General features: G+C 37.3%; 1 protein-coding gene across 1 annotated transcript; it reads left to right on the plus strand.

Annotated features, from left to right (window-relative positions):
• The first annotated feature begins 5,256 nt into the window (after window positions 1-5,256).
• LOC141816715 (psbP-like protein 1, chloroplastic) lies at window positions 5,257-22,009 on the plus strand. Its single transcript, XM_074704463.1, has 8 exons — window positions 5,257-5,376; window positions 5,500-5,584; window positions 19,437-19,514; window positions 19,661-19,743; window positions 19,866-19,988; window positions 20,091-20,162; window positions 21,102-21,198; window positions 21,763-22,009. The coding sequence occupies exons 1-8, from the start codon at window positions 5,290-5,292 to the stop codon at window positions 21,864-21,866; spliced, it is 729 nt and encodes a 242-aa protein (XP_074560564.1). The 5' UTR covers window positions 5,257-5,289; the 3' UTR covers window positions 21,867-22,009.
• The last annotated feature ends 1,735 nt before the right edge of the window (window positions 22,010-23,744 follow it).

Here is a 23,744-nt window from a genome sequence, read left to right on the forward strand (position 1 = left end):
CGGTTTGACCACATTTTATGGCATAAATTAGGTTTTTAACGTATTCTTTACCTTTGATGAAATTTTAATCTTCATTCTATTTTTTCTTATTATTTTAAGGTAATTATGGACATTAATTTGTAGTATATAATTTTTTAGGAAATTAGGATGAAGATAATCATATTTGGAGGTCTAAATTGGAAGAAAAATCAACTTGGCTCAGTTTGGGTTCGACTCAACTTCAATTCAGTTCAATCAGAGTTAAATTTGGTTTTAATTTGGGTTCAGCCCAGATCATTTCAGCCCAAGCCATTTCAGCCCAGCCCACTCTGCTTAAACCTGGTTCAATTCCAAATTTCAGTGAATCCGCCAATTAACCACCGATTCACAGGCACGTTTAAAAGCTGAAGCCGGTTCATGCATTTGGAGAGGCTCACAAGCTAGGTTCACTGTGCATTCCTCTTGCGGGATATTTTTCCCCTGTTCCTCCCCTATTCATCGTCGTCGAGCCTCCCCCACTCCATTCCGTCCGCCTCTTCCACCAATTTTTTTGATTAGAGCCGAGCGGCGCCGGCATCTCGAAGGTTGCTTCATCGCCGACCCTCCGCTCTTCCCTGTCGCTTCGTTCTCCACTGTTGTGAGGGTTCTCCAGCTGCGGACGGCCGACGACAAGCCCGCTCCTCCGCGTCCACAGAAGCTCCGACGGTAGCCGGACCTGGTCTGCGGTTGCAGCTGGGATTCCACACCGGTCTCTGTCTGTGGTTTCAGCAGAGCACCGTCGGCCACCGCTTCGTTCTCCGCCGTCACCGGAAGAGATAGGTAAGGTTTCTTGTATTCGATTTCTTCTGAGCTTTGTCTGTGATTTCAGCAGGGTTCAAAGAGATTGTTGAATGATTCCGAGCTCATCTTCTCCGGCCGCCTCTCCCGATAACCACCCCGGCGAGTTCCATCTCCACCGGCGCAAGGCTTCATCCGGTTGTTTGGCTCCATTCAGTGATGAATCAGGGAATCCCCACTTAAACCCTAGCTTGATTTTCAATCGTATTACTCTTAGCTGTTCGTTTATGTTTTGTTTCTGTTAACGTTGAATCAAAACCCTCCTCTGTGTTTACACTGTACATAGGTTTCAATTCTAACCTAATTGTGTCTAACCGTAACAAAGATTGTAGATCCTAAACCTAATTCCCTAACTGTTAACACTAATTTTGTTCTTAATCCTAACTCTAATTCTAACCCTGATGTCTAATATAACTTCTAATGTGTTTTGTTTTATTTTGTTTGGCTAGCCGGTCGCATCAATTGAAGAACCTCTGTTTGTTTCTGTTGGATTGTTTCATGTGTGGAGTGTACTGGTTCTATAGCATGAAGTTGTAGAGAATATGGTTGATTGGAGTGAATTGTGTTAAGGCTTTATGTGTGAATTGTTGTGGAATAAATGGTTACATGAACTTGTTGTGGAACATTCTGTTGAATTGTAACATACCCCTAATTAGATGTGTTGGCTAATGGTAAGATGTGTTGAATAATATGTTGTTGATGTAGGGTTGAATTGGATGCCAATGTATCAAATGATTCAGTTGGGTTGAGTGATATGATGTTAGTGTATGGGTAGGGGTGTGTATCACATTTGTAACTTGTTCTTAACTTGAACCATGGAATGCAATGAATTGAAGTTGTATCATGAAACATTTGGTTGTAAACGTTGTAAAGAGCATGCTAAATGTTGAATTTGTGGTGTGTGCCATTTGGTTAGAATTGTAGTTGTGGGAACCAGTTCTATGCTTGAATATGCATTGATTCATGTTGATTGAGTGATGCATGATGTATATGTGTTGTATGTAGTATGTAATGAAATTATTTTATGAATAATGCTTGTGAATAAGAAGCATAGAGTGTTAGTGTTTGTAAATTATGTTGACTTATCTTTGTTGTAGAGAATTGTGCATGTTGAATTTACTTTGTATTGTATACTTTGTGTATCTTAGTATGTTGTATTTAGAACATGTTGTGTGTTGTATGTTCAATAAATTGTACATGTTGTATTACTTAGAATTCATGTTGTGTAGTTGTGTAGGTTGAATGGTGTATATTGTTGTATGATAAATGATGTAGAACTTATCATGTATGTTTGTATATTATGTACAAATTGAAATTCATGTTGTATGTATTAATTGTCGTATGTATACTCTGTAAATAGGATGTATTAGTTGATCTCACTTGTAAAATGACTAGAATTAGGATTCTTTTGGGACAAGTCTGTACCGAGTTAGGAGGACTAAACATAATAAAAACTCTGCACCAAATGTCTATAATAACTTCCTGTCATTGAGTCGCTAGAGAGAGATGACTCGGACCTCTCTATGCTACTTTAGCGATTAATAGGAGTTTAGTAATAAAATAAATAATTAATTTTGATGGTGTTAGTGACAATAAATAAGGAAAAATGTATAAATAAATCTCAATAAAACACCGACATCACATAACTTTGTCCCTTATCTGCAAGTTTTCTTAAAATTTAAAACTAATTACCTCACAACTTCAGTAAAAAGTGGAATCTATCACCTCAGCGGTCTTACGCAATCAATCTTACGACCACTTGTGAGGAGGTAAATCAAAAAGTTGTAGTCGGCCACTACGAGGGTGGGCATTATCTCAGTTTCGTCGAAATTTGACCTTTATCGACTTCATCAAATCTGTGCCGTACTAATCAACTCAATTATGCCGCTGTTCCGGTTGAGAACTACTTCTGGACACGTCACCGAGCCTCCGCTGCAGCCTCCTCGCTGCACGCGTTGAACAGTGGGCGGAGCTACAGGGGATGGTGGCCTCAGGGTCGCTTGTGACTTTGGCGGAGACGATGAAGACCAACAGCAGCTCCAGGAACAGCCTGCGGACACAAGGAACGTCAGTAGGACGGCCAGGGGGTGCCCCGGCGCGACCACTCCGACGCTCAAGTTAGCCATGGCGAGAGGAAGAAGAAGGAGATGAACAGTAGAGCTTGAGCGTGTAAAAAGAGTGCGAGAGTCCGGAGAGCTTACCTACCTGTCGGAAGGAGTGGTCTTTTAAGGTGGAGATGAGCGTGAGTGTCACGTCATCATTAAGAGGATGTCCCATCATGAGTAATGAAGTGTCAGCAACAATCAAGCACAATAGTCAGAGGCCCATCTCTGGTAAGTAGCTGTTATGTCAGCCCACGTGGGTGTCAGAGAGGGCAGCGATAATAAATGAAGGGCGTGGGCCGGTCAGAGGGCGTGATGGGACATGCCAGGGCACTGTAAGACGAGTCGGCTGAGGACTCAGATTCGGCCTGGTGAGGAGTCGGCTGCAGGACTCGAATTCGGCCTGCTGAGCTGCTGAGTGGGCTATGGCAGAGCTGAGCTGCCGAGTGGGCTGAGCTGCCGAATTGAAGGAGCAGGGTTGTGCTGCCGAACTGAAGGAGCAGGGCTGTGCTGCCGAACTGAAGGAGCAGGGCTGAGCTGCTGAGTGGCAGGGCTGAGCTACCGAATGGCCGAATGGGCAGAGCTGAGCTGCTGTGTGGCAAGGCAGAGCTGCCGAATGGCCGAATGGGGCAGAGCTGAGCTGCTGTGTGGCAGGGCAGAGCTGGCGAATGACCGAATGGGCAAAGCTGAGCTGTTGTGTGGCAGAGCTGAGCTGCCGAGTGGGCTGTGGCAGGGCTGAGCTACCGAGTGGGCGAGTGGCCGAATGGCTGGATGGCCGAGTGGCCGGATGGCCGGATGGCCGAGTGGCCGGATGGCCGGATGGCCGAGTGGCCGGATGGTCGGATGGTCGGATGGCCGGATGGCCGGATGGCCGAGAGACCGAGTGGCCGGATGGCCGGATGGCCGGATGGCCGGATGGCCGAGTGGCCGGATGGCAGAGTGGCCGGATGGCCGAGTGGCCGGATGGCCGAGTGGCCGGATGGCCGAGTGGCCGAGTGGCCGAGTGAGGGACTCGGCTTAGGGATAGGGCCGAATGTGTATTCGGCCAAGGCTACGGCCGAATGGAGATTCGGCGATGGGTGTGGCCGAATGAGCAGAGCTGAGCTGCTGTGTGGCAGGGCTGAGCTACCGAATGGCAGTGCTGAGCTGCCGAAAGGAGCTGAGTCTGTGAGGGGGGTTCAAGTTGTGCGTTGGGATCAGACTTAGACTCGAGTCCGACCATGATGAGCCCATTGGATTATCCCTGGAACATAAGCCTCCCCACTAGTCTAGTCGAAGGGAGCGTGAGTCGGACTGACTAGACTGAGTTGGACTCGAGTCTGAGTCGGGTCCGTAGACTGAACCGATCAAGTGGGAGAGAGTGAAACCTGGAGTCCGAGAGGATAGGGGCGATGATAACCCATAGGTAGAATACTTTGCAAGTCCGTTGAAGGAGCTGGTACAGATCTAAGATAGTCTTCAAAATGAGACCAGGGGTATGAGGCCGTGAGGGCTGTGGAGAAGCCTTGGAAGAATGGCTGAGAAGCCTGGAAGGATGACTGAGAAGCCTAGAAGGATGGTTGAGGAACCTGGACGGATGGCTGAGAAGCCTGGAAGGATGGTTGAGAAGCCTGGAAGGATGGCTGAGGAGCCTTGGAAGGATGTGACCGAATGGCCGAATGGATATGGCCGAATGGATATGGCCGAATGGCCGAATGGCCGAATGGTCATGTCCGAATGGGCAGAGCTGAGCTGCTGTGGCCGAATGAACAGAGTTGAGCTACTGTGTGGCAGGGCTGAGCTGCCGAATTGAAGAAGGAGCAGGGCTGTGCTGCTGAAGGAGCAGGGCTGAGCTGCTGAGTGGGTTGAGTGGAGCTGAGTGGAGCTGAGCGGAGCTGAGCTGCCGAATGGCCGAGTGGCCGGATGGCCGAGTGGGCGAGTGGCCGAGTGGCCGAGTGGCCGGATGGCCGAGTGGCCGAGTGGTCGAGTGGCCGAGTGGGGATTCGGCTAAAGCTACGGCCGAATGGGGATTCGGCCAAGGCTTATCAGACCAAGGGAGATTTGTACAGAGTTTATCAGGTCTCTAGGCGAGATTTAGGTCGGCCGGATCAGACTCGAGTTCGGCGATGATGAGCCCATTGGATTATCTCCGGAACAGCCCTAGAGGTAATTACCTAACAACAAATGTTGGTCATTTGGCACTTGATAAACATTTGTCTCTTTATCAAAATCATTGTGGAACGGGTGTTCACATGACGTGGCAGATATGGACCAATAGCAGCACCCGAATAAGATAACCGATAAGCCCCCTCGCCACCTCCCGCACGGGATTATCATCCTCCGCTTTGTTCCTCCTTTTTCCCTCCACAAATCTAGTTTCGGACACAGAGTGATGGCCGCAATGCATCAGCTGCCTGCTGCGGGGCATCGAGCTTCTCCCTTCAACTCTTCCTCCTCTGCCGCATCAATACTCCATCAGGTTCTCTTCCTTTTCCTTCCAATCCCCTCCTTTCGGATGACAAATTTGACAACCATATGTCGCCGACGCACTATGGGATTTGCTTTTAATTTTTCTTTTTCTGTTTCTTTTTTTCTTTTTCAGGGCGCAGTGTTGTTGCCTCGCCGCTACAGCAGCAGAAGGCTTCCTTTGCGTGTTACAGCAGAGGCTGCTCCCACATCCCAACAAGGTCGGCTGCTGAGCCCATTGTGTTTTGTTCATTTCAAGAGGTCTATTAGGTGATTTTTCTGAGCAAATTCCCAGAGAAACCAGGGAGTAGCAATTTTATTTTCGTAGAAATTGATGTGCGTCAGTTTGGTTCAGGAGAAAGAACTATGGGTTAATTGGAAATATTACACTCCACTGAACTCTAGCTCCTCTTATGAAGAGAAATTGCTTTTAATCTCAACTTATGGCTGAGGTAATTGAGTAAAATTAAATCCTCTGGTTGGCGGTATTAAACGAGGTGCTTCATTTTAATTATCTCCCTTAGATGGTGCAAAAATATTTTTTAATCTTGTCTTAGGTATGATAGAAGGAAAATAAATAATTATAATTAGTTATGATATTGCCTGGAAAATGAACAATAGTAATACAAAATAATGTAGGAAAAAGTAGTATTTTGAGAAACAAATGTATATAAGAAGGCCATTAAAGTTTTAAGTTCAATATTTCCCAGCCACCTTGTGCCATGGGTCTATATCCTCCCTTGTCTGTAGAATGAGAAATTACTGTTTGCTTCTTAATTTGCCAAAACTAGTGGTAGGACAACAATCATCTAGATGTATGATCATTTACTAAATGCACTCCACCTTTAGGTTACCCTGTTGAGGAAGGTCTATCCATGACAAAGAATGATATCACAGAATCCTATAGATATGGTTTTGATGAAGCTCACAATACATACTAATGACACTCAGATGTAAACCTTATCAGTATGACCATGTAAAGATGATTGAATCTCCCTGCCAGTATTTGTTTTAACATAATGAATTCAATGTGCAACAAGCTGATAATTTTGATGAATTGCAGTTTTCTCAATTTTGTAGAAGTTAATGTTTCCGAGTCAGATAGTAGAACCAAGATAGATTTCAGCTTAAACAAGAAAATACTAATCTACTGAACTCAGTACCCACATAATATCAACAGATATAGATCCTTCATTTTAAATACATGCACTGGACATGACTAGAGTTGGCTAATCTCCACATAAAACTCCAGTGTGAGATGATATTTGCCACTTGTTGAAGCTCCAAACTCGAACCCAAACTCTAACAGAGGTTAAAAAGAAGAATTTTTATTAGTTTGAATGATGATCAACATTGAAAAATGGCACTTCATTTATAGACCTCAACCCAAAAAAACTAGGAAAACAATCAAATGCAAATTAGGAGAATAACAAAAGATGGGTGTTGCAGATGGAGGAGATATTCAATATGATATGTCAGAGTCTACAAATGATGAGAGGGTGATTAAAAGGGGAGGCTTTAGTATTATGGAAGCAAATCGATAAGTTTTTATTCCTATGGATGAGGATTGTTAGGCAAAAATTTCTAGAGTAGTTCAACATGAAGTATTTTCCACATTGTATGTGATTGATAAAAACAAGATGAAGTTTTTGGATTTTATTTAAGGTAACATGTCAATGGTGTAATATGAAGTTAAAGGTTTTTACTGAGTTGTCCAGGTTTGCTGTACGTATATGTGACATGTTGATCTTTACTTCCGGAGGGTAGTCATCTAGTTATCTTATAATTCCCTATCTTCTTTAGGACACACTATCAACATTGCTTGTGCAACTACCTAAGAGATGTCTTGTAGCATTAAGGTTGAAAATTTGCTTCTATTGCTCAGCCTTTGCCCACTCTAGAACCTTCACATCTTCTCTGCATCATTAACTAATATATGAGAAGCAAATTTGAACAACTTAGTAATATGTTATCTTGATTCAAATTCAATAACTCATTTCTTATTGCAAATCTTTTCTGGAAAATGCTTTTTGTTAAGCTTATCTTGGAACCTTAGCTGAGTAATTTGCTTATCCTTACAAATTGTTAGGGACCTATTTGTAGATGGTATACAATACAAGGTTTAAATGAAATATTATTTTGGTGGATAATACATGTACAGGTAGAAGGGACTACTTAGGGTACTTAACCTAAAACAATATGTAATGCCCACCCTTCGACGAAGGAGGTATTCATGCCTCCTTATCTTGATTGAGAGCCATGCCTCATCTTGATCGAGAGGCATCCTCTATCCTCCACACTTAAAGTGCTATTGAGATATCAGTAGCTATGCCTCTATCCTCCACACTCAAAGTGATGCCAAAATTGGTGAATTAAGGTCTGTCCCTGTCTCAAAGAGAAAACACTAGACGTGGAGTTATGTGATGCCCCATCTCTTCTTCTCCACCTAAGGGTTGAATGGCATCCCTTCTCTTCTTGTCCACCCCTCTCCTCTCCTCTATTTCACAAGGTTGGGAAAACTGGGAAGTCAAGTTGAGGGAACCACAATGTGAATGCTTCTCTTCTTCTTGGACATTGACTATGAGCCAACTCATTGTGATCAGCTAGCCACCTGCAGCATTGTTGAGCGGCAATGTTGCTAACCAACAGGCATTGCTAACCAACAGTGTTTCCTATGTGCCTTTCCACCCATGTTGAAGTCTCAACAACCTTTGTTGAGACAATAACCTAATTCTCACAATAAAAATAAAATGCCAAGCTCCAAATTTACATCACCACATGTTCTATATAATGCTTTCTTGTCCTTTTCTAGTTCTATGCATAGACCTAAAAAATTTAACAGGAAGAATTATGCATCATGGGCAACAATGGTTCGTGTTTGGTTCATGGGTCAGGGACAGCTAGAACACATTGCTATCTGAGCTATGATATTCTTGCAAGTTTTATGGGAGCAACTTGATGGACATTTGTTGGCTCTTTTTGGCAATCCATTGTGATGGACAGCTAGAACCCTTTGAATTTTTGTTTCCTATTATGATACCTTGATACAAGCTAGAGACCTATACAGAGGATATATTTCTTGAACATATAATGTGATTACAAATTTATTTACTATAGCTTGACCCAAAGATCACAACGAATATTAGTTAACTCTACCTTGCTCCTGATATTTGAGGCATTTTTTTGTTCACATTAGATGTATGGGCCATGCAAGAGTGTTTTGACCATATATATATATATATATATCTTCACAAGGTTCTACTTGAGCTATAACCCTTGAAGACTCAAATGTTAGGATACACCTCCATTCCACCATTTTTAGATGTCTGCATGACACTGTTAAAGGGTCCACCATATCCATAACATTATCAGATTCTTCGATAGACACATTTGCTCAAGCCACTCAGGTGTTATTTGAAGGAGCTTGAGGTAGTAGAGGAGGCCGTTGGCAAAATCATGGAGGTTCTACTCATGGATATGAGATATGATAGACCCAAATGTACCCACTGTGGGAGATTTCGCTATGTTAGAGATGTATGTTACTCTCTTCATGACTTTCCACCGGGCCATCCTCTACACATTGCTTATGTAGTACAATCAAATACGGTGACTCAGGATGTTATATCGACTTCTAGAACTTCTAGTTCTAGCTGTACCATTATTGTTCCTAGCTTTATGTTGCAATAGAACCTCATCACTGTAAACTCTGCCTTATTTCATGGAGCTACCTTATCCCATGGAGGTACATCTACTATGCTTATGTTATATTTTATCTAGCCTTCTACTTTCTACCTGGATTCTTAACTAAGGTGCCTTTAAACATACATTTGGTAATATTCACTCATTTTCTACTCTCATTATGTCGCTTTACTCATTCACGAGTGTCATGCTTGTCAATGACTCTTTCATAATGGCAAAAGATATTGGAAAAATTCCTATCACTTCATCATTATCACTTTTCCTTTGTTCTTTAGGTGTTTTTACTTTATTATTTATCAATAATGTTATAATTTTTTTTGAATTTTTATGTCATATTTGCTTTTAGTTCCACTCAGGATTCCATGACAATGAAGGTGATAAGTGTCGGTCATGAATCTTTGGGATTATATCAATTATCTACAACACCTCTACCTTTGTGGTTGACTGTTCGAAGTAATGCCTATAAATTCACTCTCGTCTTGATCATCTGAGTCGTTATAAACCTCAGCAAACGGCCCCTAGTTTGCCCCCATTCTTGGTCATCCGAGTCTTTTTAAACCACAAGAAATGGTCCATAGTTTGCCCCCATATTTTGTTTTGGTCATCCAAGTCTTTCTAAAGCATAACAAATGGTCCATAGTTTGCCCCCATTTTAAGTTTTAAGTATGAGTTTTGTCTATTTGGAAAATAAATTTGAAAAAATTCTCACATAATTTTATTCATAAACCAAGGATACACTTTTATACAATGAGAATTAATAAATAAGGAAAGAATAAATAATAATAATAAAATATTAAACTAAAAATCAATTATTCTTAATCAAATCAATGTAATTGATTATATCCTTTTTCACTCATGCTTTGATTGACTCTCCATAAGAAAAGATTTGATTAGTTTCTATATCACCCATGATTTGGTTGACTCTCCATAAGAAAAGATTTGATTATTTTCTATACTCCCCCTCAAGCTTGAATGTAGATATTGATGAGACCTAGCTTGTCTTTAAGAAATTTATGAGCTTGTTCAGATAATCCTTTTGTAAGAAGATCGGCTATTTGGTGAGATGTAGGAATATGCTCAATACTGATAATGCCTTCATCTACCTTTTTTCTAATGAAGTGACGAACAACCTGTACATGCTTTATTTGATCATGATGAATTGGATTGTGAGTTATATTGATAGCTGATTTATTATCACAATGGAATAACATAGTATCTTTAGATTGAATTTTCAAGTCTTTCATCACTTTTTTGATCTCGATGAGTTCACAAATTCCATGAACCATAACTCTGTATTTCGCTTCAGGATTATTTCATGTAACCACAGATTATTTTTTACTATGCCATGTCACTAAATTTCTACATACCATCGTGCAATACTCAGAAGTTGACTTCCTATCATCAATTGATTCTGCCCAATCTACATCAGTGTATGCACACACTCTTCTATTCTCAGTTTTTGTAAAGAACAGGCCTTTTCCAAGAGTTTGTTTCGGAAATCTCAAGATTTTGTATACTACATTTAGATGACCTTGACATGGTGAGTGTAACTTACTAGGCTAACTGTAAAGACAATATCTAGGCGTGTATGTGAGAGATAGATGAATTTTCCAACAAGATGTTGATAACTATGTTTGTTAATCATATTTTCTTCAAATATTTTTCTCTTATTCCCCAGTTCAATTGACATTTTACTTGGCTTGCATCCCAACATGCTAGTTTCCTTTAACAGATCTAAAGTGTATTTCTTTTTAGAGACTGAAATACCTTTTTTGTTTTGAGCAATCTCCATTCCTAGAAAATATCTCAATATTCCAAGATCTTTGACTTCAAATTCTCATGCCATCATTTTTTTGATTTCTTCCAATTTTTTGTTATCATTCCTAGTGATGATGATATCATCAACATACACTATAAGAATGGTGATCTTTCCTCTATTAGAGTATTTCACAAATAGTGTATGATTTGCTTATCCTTAAATATATCCAAAGTTCTTGATTACCTTGGAGAATCGATCGAACAAGGCACGGGGTGACTGTTTTAAACCATAGAGAGATTTGTTGAGCTTGTATACAGTTATACTACCCAAATTTTCTTCGAATCCTGGAGGTTGATTTATATAAACCTCCTCTTCAAGCTCTCCATTGAGAAAGATATTTTTTATATCAAATTGATATAATGGCCAATCTAAATTAGCCGCTAATGATAGAAGAATTCTGACAATATTAAGTTTGGCAACAGGAGCAAAAGTCTCAATGTAATCAATCCCATAGATTTGAGTAAAGCCTATAGCCACTAGACGAGCCTTATGTTTTTCAATTGAACCATCAATCTTGTACTTAATCGTGAAAACTCATTTATAATTAACAACACATTTCCCTTGTGGTAATTTCACCAAATCCCAAGTATTATTTTGTTTGAGAGCATGCATTTCTTTAAACAACAATCTTCCACTTAGGAATAACTAGTGCTTCCATAATAGATCTGGGAATTAATTCACTAGATAATTTTGAAGAGAAAATACAAAATGTGGAGGATAGATTAGAATAAGAGATAAAGTTCAAAATGAGATATTTGGGACGGGATCAAACATCCTTTTCGAATGCAATAGAAATATCAAGATAAAAAAATATACCTGACTCATTATAGGATTCTACCATTGGTTTATCTTCTTAGCTATAGCTAGAATTCACAATTTATTCATTAGCTTGAGAAGTCTTTCTCCTTGAATAAACTAGGATATCCAGTTTTTTACTCGATACTCCCCTGTTTCACTAATTAGAGGACCAACTTGGATAGGATGAGGGAGGTGCGGTGTCCAAATTAACACTAAGGACAGGAAGGGTATCTTCATCATCCTTTGAGCGAGTTTTACTGCCACAACAATCATCATCACTGCTGTGTGGTGTAACACAATCAAGCTGTGTCAGGCTCTGGAGATCATGATCATCACTACCACAGTCGTGTGGTGTGACACAGTCAAGCTGTGGTATACTCTGGTTCTTCTCTTCTATCAGCTTTAAAACTTCATCATCCTTCCCCTCTTGAAACAAAGTGAGAGAAATACGGGGTACCTTCACAAAAATGTGACATCACAAGGAACATATATTTTCTTTATTTGTTAACACCAATAACCTTTTTGATTAGGAGAATACCCGACAAAGATAATTTTAAGGACTCAAGGGTCAAATTTGTTGTGCTTATAGACATGGATATGCACAAAAGTCATATATCTAAATGTCTTTAATGGTAGATTATTGAAGTTGGAAATTTGTGGATATGTTTGGGTGAGAAGAGATAAAGGCGTGACAAAGTTTATGGAGCGACTAGGAAGATGATTGATAAGATATGCGACTGTGAGGAGTGCATCACTCCATAAATATTTTGGAATATGCTTGATGAACATAAGGGCATGGGCAATAAGAGTCTCTCATCATGATTAACAGATGCACGCATCAAAGCTCAACATCGTTTGGGAGAAAAATGAGTGTGAGCATACTTGGCTAGTTGACACACTTCACAATTGAAACCCAAATAATCTTTATTTGTAAACAATGAAGGAAATAGACGCTTCAAATAACCAAAACTAAGATGACCAAGACGATAGTATCAAGACATTATTTCCCTATTACTAGAATCAGAAAAAGCAACATGAGACAGCAAAGACCAACTATTTTTATCCTCGAAGTAATAAAGACCTTTGTGAATTCTAGCATTGCCAATCATCTTCCCCGATAATAGGTCCTGAAAAATACGAGAAGGATAAGAATTTAGCAAAACACTGATTATCAAGGGTGACTTTGTTAACAGAAATTAGATTGCATTTTAGAGTAGGTACATGAAAAATAGATTTCAAAATGATGTGCTGAGACAATCGAATATCGCCTATAACACAACTATAGTTAATGATCCATTAACAATCCTAATAGTAGTCTGGCGAACAGGGATTATAGGAAGAAAAAAGATTTGAATCGCCTGTCATATGGTTAGAGGCCCCAAAATCAATGATCCAATGATGGGTCGTTGAATGATTACAAAAGGATGAATTGAGTTTACCAGGTTGAGTCATGGAGCATGAACCAACATTCGAGCAGGAAGACACATTGAAGGTCATTTAGTTGAAAATTTTACAATATTGTTCAATCTGTTCTTTGGTGAAGGGGGCAGGAACATCGAAGATAGTAGGTTTTTCTTGGCTCAATTGAGTATGAAATTCACGACCTTCATTCCTTTTTCGAGGTTGTCAATTTGTTGGTTTCCCATATATTTCCTAACATTTATCTTTGATATGGCCTGACCGATTGTTGTGTTCAAACTAAAGACATTTATTTTGATACTGATTTGGTGTAGAATTTTGTGTGGAAACCAAAGCTGAAACATTTGGTGTAATGGATTGCAGTGTTATAATCTCAATAGTAAGCATGACCTTACGACGAGCTTCCGCAAAGGCTTCTTCAAAAGATGAGAATGGATCATGTGCAACTATACTGTCACGTACCTCATCCAAATTACAATTAAGACCGACCAACAAATCAAACACACGCTCCTTTTCAATATTACGACGAATTTTGATACTACAGTCAGCGCACGTTAAATCTTCTTCAAATAACAAATCAAGTTTCTGTCAAAGATCTTGAAGATTAGAGAAGTATTGTGTTACATAATTTGAATCTTGTTTTAATTCTTTCAGCTTCGATCGTAGCTCAAAGTTCTGAGAAGTATTGCCCAGATCGGAATACATCTTTCGAGTTGTGTTCCACACCTCCTTGGTCGTCTTAAATCAGAGATAACAACGACTAATGTTGGATTCCATGGAATTAATTAGCCAGGCAAGCACGATTAAATTCTTGGTCTGCTATGTCTGGTACAATGCATTGCTTGATATGGGTTGAGAGGAGTTGCCCGTAAGATAACCCAGCTTCCCTCTGCCGCAGATGACTATTTTTACTGACTGAACTGATTGCAACTAATTATGACAGTTCAACTTATGGGTCGTAATTTACAAGGATGAGACGTCGCTTTCGAAAAAACAAGAGACGACGACAGAAGGTTTTTCAGCCATAGATTGAGTGGAAGAATCGATAGACATCTTGGTTGTCCTTGGAGGAGAAGAATCGCACGTGTTTGTTTACAGAGAGGAATTTGCTCTGATACCATGAAAATATTCTCATATAATTTTATTCATGAACTAAGGATACACTTTATACAATTAATAAATAAGGAAAGAATAAATAATAATAATAAAATATTCTACTAAAAATAAATTATACTCAATCAAATCAATCTAACTGATTATATCCTTTTTCACCCATGATTTGATTGACTCGCCATAAGAACATATTTGATTAGTTTCTATATAACCTATCATTTGACTGACTCTCTATAAGGAAAGATTTGATTATTTTCTACAAAATTTAGCCAATATTTTTGGATAGTGATTGAATATGTCATTTTATACCATTTTATAGTTTATTATGATATTTAGGGTCCTAGTTGAGTTTGTTACAAATTACCTTAATTGATGATTAGTTAAGATCAATAATAATGAAAGACAGATCTAAAGTATATTCTATTTTTTACTCCTTTTGTGTAGAAATACGAATTCAGATTGGTGTTTCCATCGGGTATTAAGAAGTGATAATGCAAAGGAATTTTCTCGTACTCCTTTCATTCTCTCATCTCTTGCCAAATTATACTTCATTAGTTATCATGTTCACATACACCACAACAAAATGATTAAGCTAAAAGAAAAATTGTTAGAACATTTAGTGACATGACGGTTCAACTCATATTTTGTGTCGAGGTCTTTCTTGCAGCATACTACCTTATAATCCACATGCTCTCTTCTATTGTCTTCCGCCAAATGTATTTAGGCGATTTCGTTTGTCTATAACTTATCATCCAGAAGAGATAAATTGTCACCTAAAGTAGTCAAGTTTATATTTCTCAACTACTCTTGGTTACAAAAGGCAAATTGTTGTTGCTCTCTCGAATTACAATGCATATTTATTTCTTTTGATGTCACATTCCTTGAGTTCACTCTGTTATTTTCAATTTGACCATCTAATTCAAAGTTAGTGACTGTGACTGAGAGGTACTTCTAATCTACATGGTTGTCTATACCTTCTCCTATATGACCGCTAGTTCTAGAAGCTCTACCTTTGAGGACCTATAGTATACGACCATGAGACTAATTCTCACCTAACATGTAGAGAGAAAGATTTAGGTTCAATACCCTAGGTAGTGCCTTCAATCTGTATATGTGTTATTCATCGAAGTAATATTACATTCATGTAAACCCTTATAATGTATATTACTTATAAATAAATAGGTTCTTAACACTCCCCTCAAGTTAGTGCAAAGATGCTATGATAACCCAACTTGCTACAGATATATTAATCTTAGGACCTTTCAAGGACTTACTTATCAAGTCCTCTAATTTATCATTAGAACTTAGAAATTATACAGTGCTCTTCTTGGACTATATTTTTTTTAAAATAAAGTGGTAATTAATCTTTATGCATTTTGTTCTCTTGTGAAATACTGATTAAAAGTTATGTGCACAACAACTTAGTTATCACAATACAAATTTATTAGGTTTTTTAGAAGCATATCCCAACTTAGTCACAATTGCTTAACCCAAATAAGCTCACATGAAGCTAGGGTAATAGCCCTGTACTCCACATTGGCACTTGATCTAGCTACAACACTTCGCTTTTTCTTAACTTTTCTAAGATATCATATTATCTCCCAAAAGGATGTAGTAACTCAATGTAGACCTTTTGTTTATGGGAGAACCTAGCTACCTAGTTAACATCAATTTACCCTAAAACCTTAAGGTGGCCTTGGTCTTGGTATAGAAGAGCATTTCTTAGAGCATTATTTAATATCGTATTATCCTCAAGGTGGCCCTCATACAATAATGAACTTGAAGGAACTAACTAATCACACTCACTACCAATGATATTCCTAGCCTTCTAACCACAAGATAATTTAGTTTGCCAACAAATCTTCTATATTTTCCCGGATTAGTTAATGCCTCCCCTTGTTATGTCCTCAGTTCAACATTTGGATCCATAGGAGTGTCATCTAGTTTAACTCTCAAGTAAGTGGTTTCCTTAGGCATATTAAATATATTTTCGCTATGAGAGATAAATATCTCCTCCTAAGAGAACCATCTTTATGGCAAGTGAATTTCTCATATTACCTAAATATTTGAAATCTTGTACCGTGCTAGGTAAAATAGTCGAAATATATTATTTTGATAAATTATCGAAACTTGATACTACTCGGCACTAAGACAACGCCTCCTGCATTGTTGTGTTAATCATGTTGAAGAGTAGCATTTCATGTCAACCCTCGATACCCCTTCATATGCTAAAATTGAGATAATATATATTTTTTGTTTTGTAATTTGTCTCCATACAAGATAATGTCAAAATCTTAGTATTCCAAATGGAAAGCAAACATTGAACTTAACCTTTTTTTCTTTTTCTTCTTCATCTCTTTCATCTTTCCACCTTCAATTTATTGTCGATACTATACATTGGAATGTCGTACAATATCAAAATAATATCGTTCCAGTCAAAGACCAAAACACCAACACAACTCGAGCTTTGGAACCTTGCCTAAGTCTATAAAATGTTGATAAAGCTAAACTTTTAGCATTGTGTCATTACTATGTATAATAATATCATCCAAGCATATGAGGAAAATTGCTGAATAATTGAGACACCCTAATAACTGAATTTCCTAAACCATCCTTTATGATTCACACACTTCTTTAGTTTGCATACTAGACTGCTATCCTCTTTAGTAACAAATCTTGGAGGTTACTCCACGTATACTTCTTCCGTAAGATCATCATGGAGAAATACATTCTTGATATCCAACTGGGGAAGGGTCCACTTAAGGAAAATTGCTAAGACAAAAAACACAATGTGAAGATAAAGAAAAAAAAGAAGGTAAAATAACTAAGTGATAGTGCAACATAAGATAAGAAAGATGAAATGGGATTGAGAGGTAGAGCAATTTTGAGTACCTTTTTGAAAAATAATAGGAAGAGGTCCATATCAAATGGTGGATCTAGAACAAACATTGAATCTTTATAGCTTTAAAAGGATGAGGGATAAACTTTAGAAATGTTTTCACCCCTACTAGCTCTGGTGTTCCTTTACTTCTTGTCTTGCATGGATGTTATCCACTAGAGAGAGATCACATGAAATAAAAAAACATAATAACGAATAAAATAACTAAGCAAGTTAAAGGTAAATCTGATGCTACATGGAAACAATGTATTCTCTTACATCAACTGGTGCAACTCGGAAAACCAACAATCTTTACATAGAGAATATGACTCCCAATTATATTATTAAACTAAAGATTCCTTTACATGTAACCAACAAACTCACATGAGTAATATAACTCACAATAAATATTATAGTTTAAGATTCCTTTACATGCAAGTTTGAGGACTTCTATTATAGAGGAAAATATGATGCATTCTCCTAACTTATTCTCTTAAAAATGGAACCTAACTTTACTCTGTTAATAATGACTAGTAGAAGTATAACGGTCTATAAAACACACTATTTTTTTAAAGTTTATAAAACAGTAACTTGTAAGATTTTAAATTCCAAATGTGAAACTTCCACTCTAATATTTTCTAATTTTAAAGTGCAACAAAAAAAAATTGAATTACTAAATGTGTAGGAAATCTCAATAGGTTAGATTGTCATAAATTTCAAAGGAACTAGAATTTACAATAGAATAATTGAACAAGATAGAAATGCAAAATGAAATGCTAAGTTCATGTTGAGTTGACAAGGAGCATCGTCTCAAGCTTTGCTATCATATAGTTGAGGTGTGAAATTTCAATAGGTTAGATTGAATTACTAAATGTGTAGGAAATCTCAATAGGTTAGATTGTCATAAATTTCAAAGGAACTAGAATTTACAATAGAATAATTGAACAAGATAGAAATGCAAAATGAAATGCTAAGTTCATGTTGAGTTGACAAGGAGCATCGTCTCAAGCTTTGCTATCATATAGTTGAGGTGTGAAATCAAGTGGTGACTCCTACAACTTCGATGTAGTAGTTTCTTCACAAACCCTCCTCCCATTATAGGGAAGGATCACTAACAATCTAATGACTAATTCAGATCAAATACAAATCATTCCTAAGAATGACCAAACATCACAAGAACGACATTAAAGAGAATGAATAGCACTTCCCCATTGCTTTAGTGGGGATGAACACGTGCTCAAATTAAAATATTATTTTTAATGTAAAATATAGACACTAACATTGACTATTCTAAACCTATTATCATCCATGCAAATGATAAGGTTCAATTGGAACAATAGTTGGTGACATTTGCTATAAAATACACACCAATCACCACAATATTCACATGATAAAGCTACTAGTAAACTTACAGAAGCATTATCATAACCAAGGTTTGAAATCTTAAGTTGTGTTAGTGTTTTGGTCTTTGACTGAATGACATTGTTTTGATATCGTGCCAATGTGTTCATGTATGATGCCGGTGACAAATTAAAGGTGGAAGGAGGAAAGAGATGAAGAAGAAGAAGAAAAAAAGAAGGCATTCAATGGTTGCTTTCCATTTGGAATGCTATGATTTTGATATTATCTTGTATGGAAACAAACTAAAAAAAAGAATAATAACATTATCTCAATTTTGACAGGCCCAAAGGTGTTGATTGTTTATATGAATGATACTCGTTGATATGATTGACACAACAACATAGAAGATATTGTCTCGGTGTCAAATAGTATCAAGTTTTGATATTTTATTAGAATGATATGCTTTGACCGTTTCGCCTAGTACGGTACGGGATTTCAAACTATGATCATAACTCATCTACAGTAGACAACTCATAGGTTCCAATAGCAACTGTTATCCCTTGTTAGATTTGGAGGATTCAAAAAAATAAGAACAAGTAACTCAGCAAGTAAAAAAAAAGGCAAAATTAAATAATCATTTGGTAGCAAATCTCAACAGTAGGAATGCCACAGATTTCAAAATTGAATGAAATAAAAAATGTAGACTGAACCCAAGTGCAAGAAAGCAAGATTGCTATAGTAATAGGGAAAAGACAGAAGCAAGGGACAAATTTTGAGTTGTTCGAATACAACTAATTAAATTGGAAAGATTTGATTGTTAAAAGAATTATAGGGTGAGGAGCTTTTACTATATTCCTATGTGAAAATGTACAGGAGGTACTTGTTGATAGGTGGTTTGCTATATCAAGGTTGTCTAATTTCTTAACTATCATCCATATCAGTGAGAACCTTGAAGATGATTTATATTTGCTCGGTTCCTTATATCATGATGCTTTTGTGCTTGCAGAAGGATCTGGGAGGAGGCAAGCACTAATTCTAGGAACTATTTCTATCGTTGGCTCCCAATCTGCTAATTTTCCATCATGTAAGTGTTGCTTATGGTCGTTTTAAAAATTATATTAAATTTTCTAAGAACTTTGAAGTGCCATGAATACTTACTTTTAAATTGGGCAGTGTGTTAGTTCCTAAAATTTGTTATGGACTTCTGAAACGAACCATAATATGGATCAGTTGCTGCAGAGGCTAAAAAAGGATTTCTAGCTGTCTTGGATAAGAAGGATGGCTACTCATTTTTGTACCCATTTGGATGGCAGGTAAAATTCCAATGTCTGCCTGTTCACTGAGCTGATAAAAAATCTAGCACCCCCATTTTGTAGATGTTCATAGTTTATGATAATTATATGTTTAAATATTATCTGGATATTTTTATGTCCAGGAAGTTGTCATTCAAGGACAAGATAAAGTTTTCAAGGATGTAATTGAACCATTAGAAAATGTTAGTGTCAACATGGTTGTGACTAACAAGGAAAGTATAAAAGAACTTGGACCACCACAAGCGGTTAGTTGTTTTTCTATTATATACATGATTTCTATGAAAGTTAAAATAACAACGTATGCAGTTTTTTCATTGCTGTATACTTAATCAACAATGTTATCTCAGGTTGCTGAGGCTTTGGTCAAAAAGGTTTTGGCTCCTGCTTCACAGAAAACAAAGTTAATTGAAGCTGCAGAGGTTTTTCCTTGTTCCTTCTGTTGATCCTTTAGTGGAAGTAGCTAGTAACAATATATGAGCTACTAAACGTCTAATCATAATTTTCTCATATCTAGAATTAATTGCTTGTTGGAGAATCATGATGTGTGAGGTTCTTAATAGAACATCCCAGTTTATCTTTTGTCTTTTGATGTATAAATTCTCACCATATATCACGCTCCTTTGTGCTATGAGAAGTGGGGGAAAAAAAATTATTAAACTGAGAACAATCAAACAAGAGATGCTGATCTTTTATGTGGTTTTGTAAGCTCATCCATGACCACTAGGTTGCCAGGAAATAGAGAAATGAAATGGTTTGGTCTCATTATAGAAACAAAAAGAATTTAGGCCATTAAGAAATGAAGCGGATGTTAGACAGGAAAGTAAGAGAGATCAAGAAATTACCTTCCTTTTTAAAATGGGTAAGTATCAGTATACATCCTGAACTTTGAAAGTTGTTTCAAGTCTTTCCAAAAATTATTAAGGTCTGCTTTCTGTTTTGTATTGGGTAACTACGCCCAGCGTCATATGGATCTACATCATGAAAATGAAGAGACTGGTGATAATTAAAATAAAACAGAATTTATATACACAAATGAGGCAGATTGCAGTTTTGGTTAGATGTGAATAAACACTAATTTTCTTTAAGCTTTTATAATTATGTGAATTTTTGTAAACTAAGCAGGTCTATAATGCAGTAACCAAAATGCAAATATCTCAATAGTAGTGGTATAGAATACTTCTGGTGTTAATTGATTAGTTTTCTTGTGAATCACTATCTTCACTGTCCACATGCAATTTCGTCGAAATCCTCTTACCTCATTTTTGTGGATGTTGATAAAGCTTCTATTACCTTCTTTACTAGCTTGTAGTATTATATTTAAAATTTTACACTGATTCAATTTATATTTCTTGATTTAGCATGATGTCGATGGCAAAGCTTACTACACCTTTGAGTTCATTGCTCAGGCTCCTAACTTTACAAGGCATGGCCTTGGTGCGATTTGCATTGCAAACGGTATGAACTCTTCACTATAATTCCCAACAATGGATGCAATATCTTTGATTAGTTATATCATGAGTGCATAGTATGGATTCTCAAACGTGGGGTTTCAATCAACAGAATCCTCCAATAGCATAGATTGATAATTTTATTTATAATTGGTTATGACAATAATAGCCATATCATCCATTCACTTATAAATTATTCAATCAAATTTAGTCCTCATTAATATATTAATTTCTATGCACCAGAAAGATATCATGTATGTTTATTTCTTAACACGAACCTTTCACCTTCCTCCAAGAAATCACAAAGCATTGCATTCTATTTTTACAGTTGGTGCATTACATCACCAGAAGATGCATCTCTGTTTAGGACATTCAACTTAGAAGATTTTTTGTATGGTTGATGGTGCTTACGGTTTCATTGAACTTGCACATGTACCTCCTCATGTTCGTTTGTAGTTTTCATGTTGTGGAACTTCTTTTCATATTCTCAATGGAATGAATTTCTGATGCTCATAAAAGAAAAGAAAATTGCCCAGTAAAAAATTTGCTGAAGTTTCTTGCACCATGGCAGGTAAGTTCTACACATTGACAACAGGGGCAAATGAAAGGAGATGGGAGAAGATGAAGGACAAGCTGCATGAAATGGTCGACTCCTTTAAGATCTTCGATGTTTGAGAGGCCTTGAGAGAGATTGGTGTATTAATCTTTAGCTTCTTTTCTTTTTTCCATGGCAATCTCTCTTGTTTCATGTATTCCCTACTTTCTGCGATTTGGACTTGCACCTTTGCAGGATCACTTGCTACAAGCATTTTTGCTCACTATTTTTTCCCCTAAACTATAGGTGTAATATTTTCAATTTTGACATTTCAATTAACTTTACGAAGACATGGTATATTGCAAATATTAGGATTTTTCAATTCTAAAATTGGAACATTGACAACTAAAGTTCAATAGTCAAAGATTAATGTATATTACAATCCTATTGGTTCTAGATTTAGCATTGTGACTTTTCATTGAGTGTAATAGTTTTGGACAAATTGCTCCACATCGAGGATAGAGTTTGCTGACTTCAAAACTGGTACATTGACAATCAAAGCTTCGTAGTCAAAGATTAATACACCTTATTCTAGGCCTAGCATCTTAACTCATTTCATTGAGTGTACTAATTTGGACAAAATTATTTCATATTGTAACAGGTTTACCTAAAATTATTATAACATCTTACCTAATTTGCATTTTAATTTTGAACGTTTCATTTGTTGGTGTTGGCAGCACCACATCGAACATATGTTTTGATATATAATTAAATTTAAAGTTTGTCTGTATGTGATCTAATGAATTATGTCAAGTGTACAGGTGTAGGTGACTTAACAAAAAGACAGTTTTGATTAGGATCCAAGCAAAGACTAAAATCTAATGGGACTAGACAACGAAAGTCCTAGTTGAGAATCAAACAATGACAAAATCCTAATGGGACTAGGTAAGAAAGACCTGATTGGGAATCAGGCGATGGAAGTCCTAGCGAGACTAGGTAGTGGAAGACCTAGTTGGGAACCAGACAAGTCAAACCTAGATGAAACTATGTGAAGCAAGTCTAAGCAAGTTAGTTGAGAGTTAAATCTTAACAACTAAGTGTAAATGGGTTAATTGAGAGCTGAATATTTAGCTAAGGTAAGTGAAACTTACTCATAATAGTTTTATGTTAGTAATTACGTGCTATATGCAAGCAAACATTTTTGAATGTTTTAGGAGACCAGAAGGGAATTTGGGTGATTCATTGGGGATAAACCTCGACTAACGGAATTGGAAGGTTCTAAGCGACCAAAGCGAGGAGTGAGGCAACTTCGGTGTCTGAGCAAGGCAACCTCAGTGTCTAAGCGACCGAAGAAAGCTTCTAGATGATTGGAGTTGACAACATCCAACAATCTAGAGGAGTTGGTCAATATTAGAATTTGACTAGCTTCAGGCGACTAAAGTGGTTCCGATCAACCAGAGTAGTGTCATGTCAGTATCGATATGAACTCTATAAAAGGAGGCTCAAGGTTCTTATTTCAAAGACATAAACATGCATCCCAAATCTTTATGATATTCAAAAAGTTCTTGTGCTCCATGCTGACATGCTACGTTCGCGAACGTTAACTTTAATCGACAACGAGAGCTAGTACATTTTATTTATTTTAGTTGTTATACATTGTGTATTTATTTGTTTGTGCTTAACCTTTTTAGATTCTTTTTAAAGGTTTTTTCACCTCTAAAGACTTTTTGATTAAAGGAGAGATTTGAAATAAGAATTATATTTTAGTTTAATCGTGTGTGTCAATCTAATTAAATTTAGCACTGTCTTAATTTCTACATATTTATTGTGCTCAATATCTTATTAGTATTTATTGTGTTAAGTCTTCTAGAAATCTTACATGTTAGCCTCTTAAGTGTTCATTAAATTACATACCGTGTTTAGTTAATTTAATATTGGTTTGGTTAATCAAGTTAGTTTTTATTCTGATGCGTACTTTGTATTTGTTCGTTTAAAATTGTCATCTACTCGTAATATTC

Source organism: Curcuma longa, unplaced genomic scaffold, assembly GCF_044706935.1.
Source record: "Curcuma longa cultivar G26 ecotype Majalengka, Jawa Barat unplaced genomic scaffold, ITB_CL_G26_1.1 contig_17779, whole genome shotgun sequence".
Taxonomy (NCBI): Eukaryota; Viridiplantae; Streptophyta; class Magnoliopsida; order Zingiberales; family Zingiberaceae; genus Curcuma; species Curcuma longa.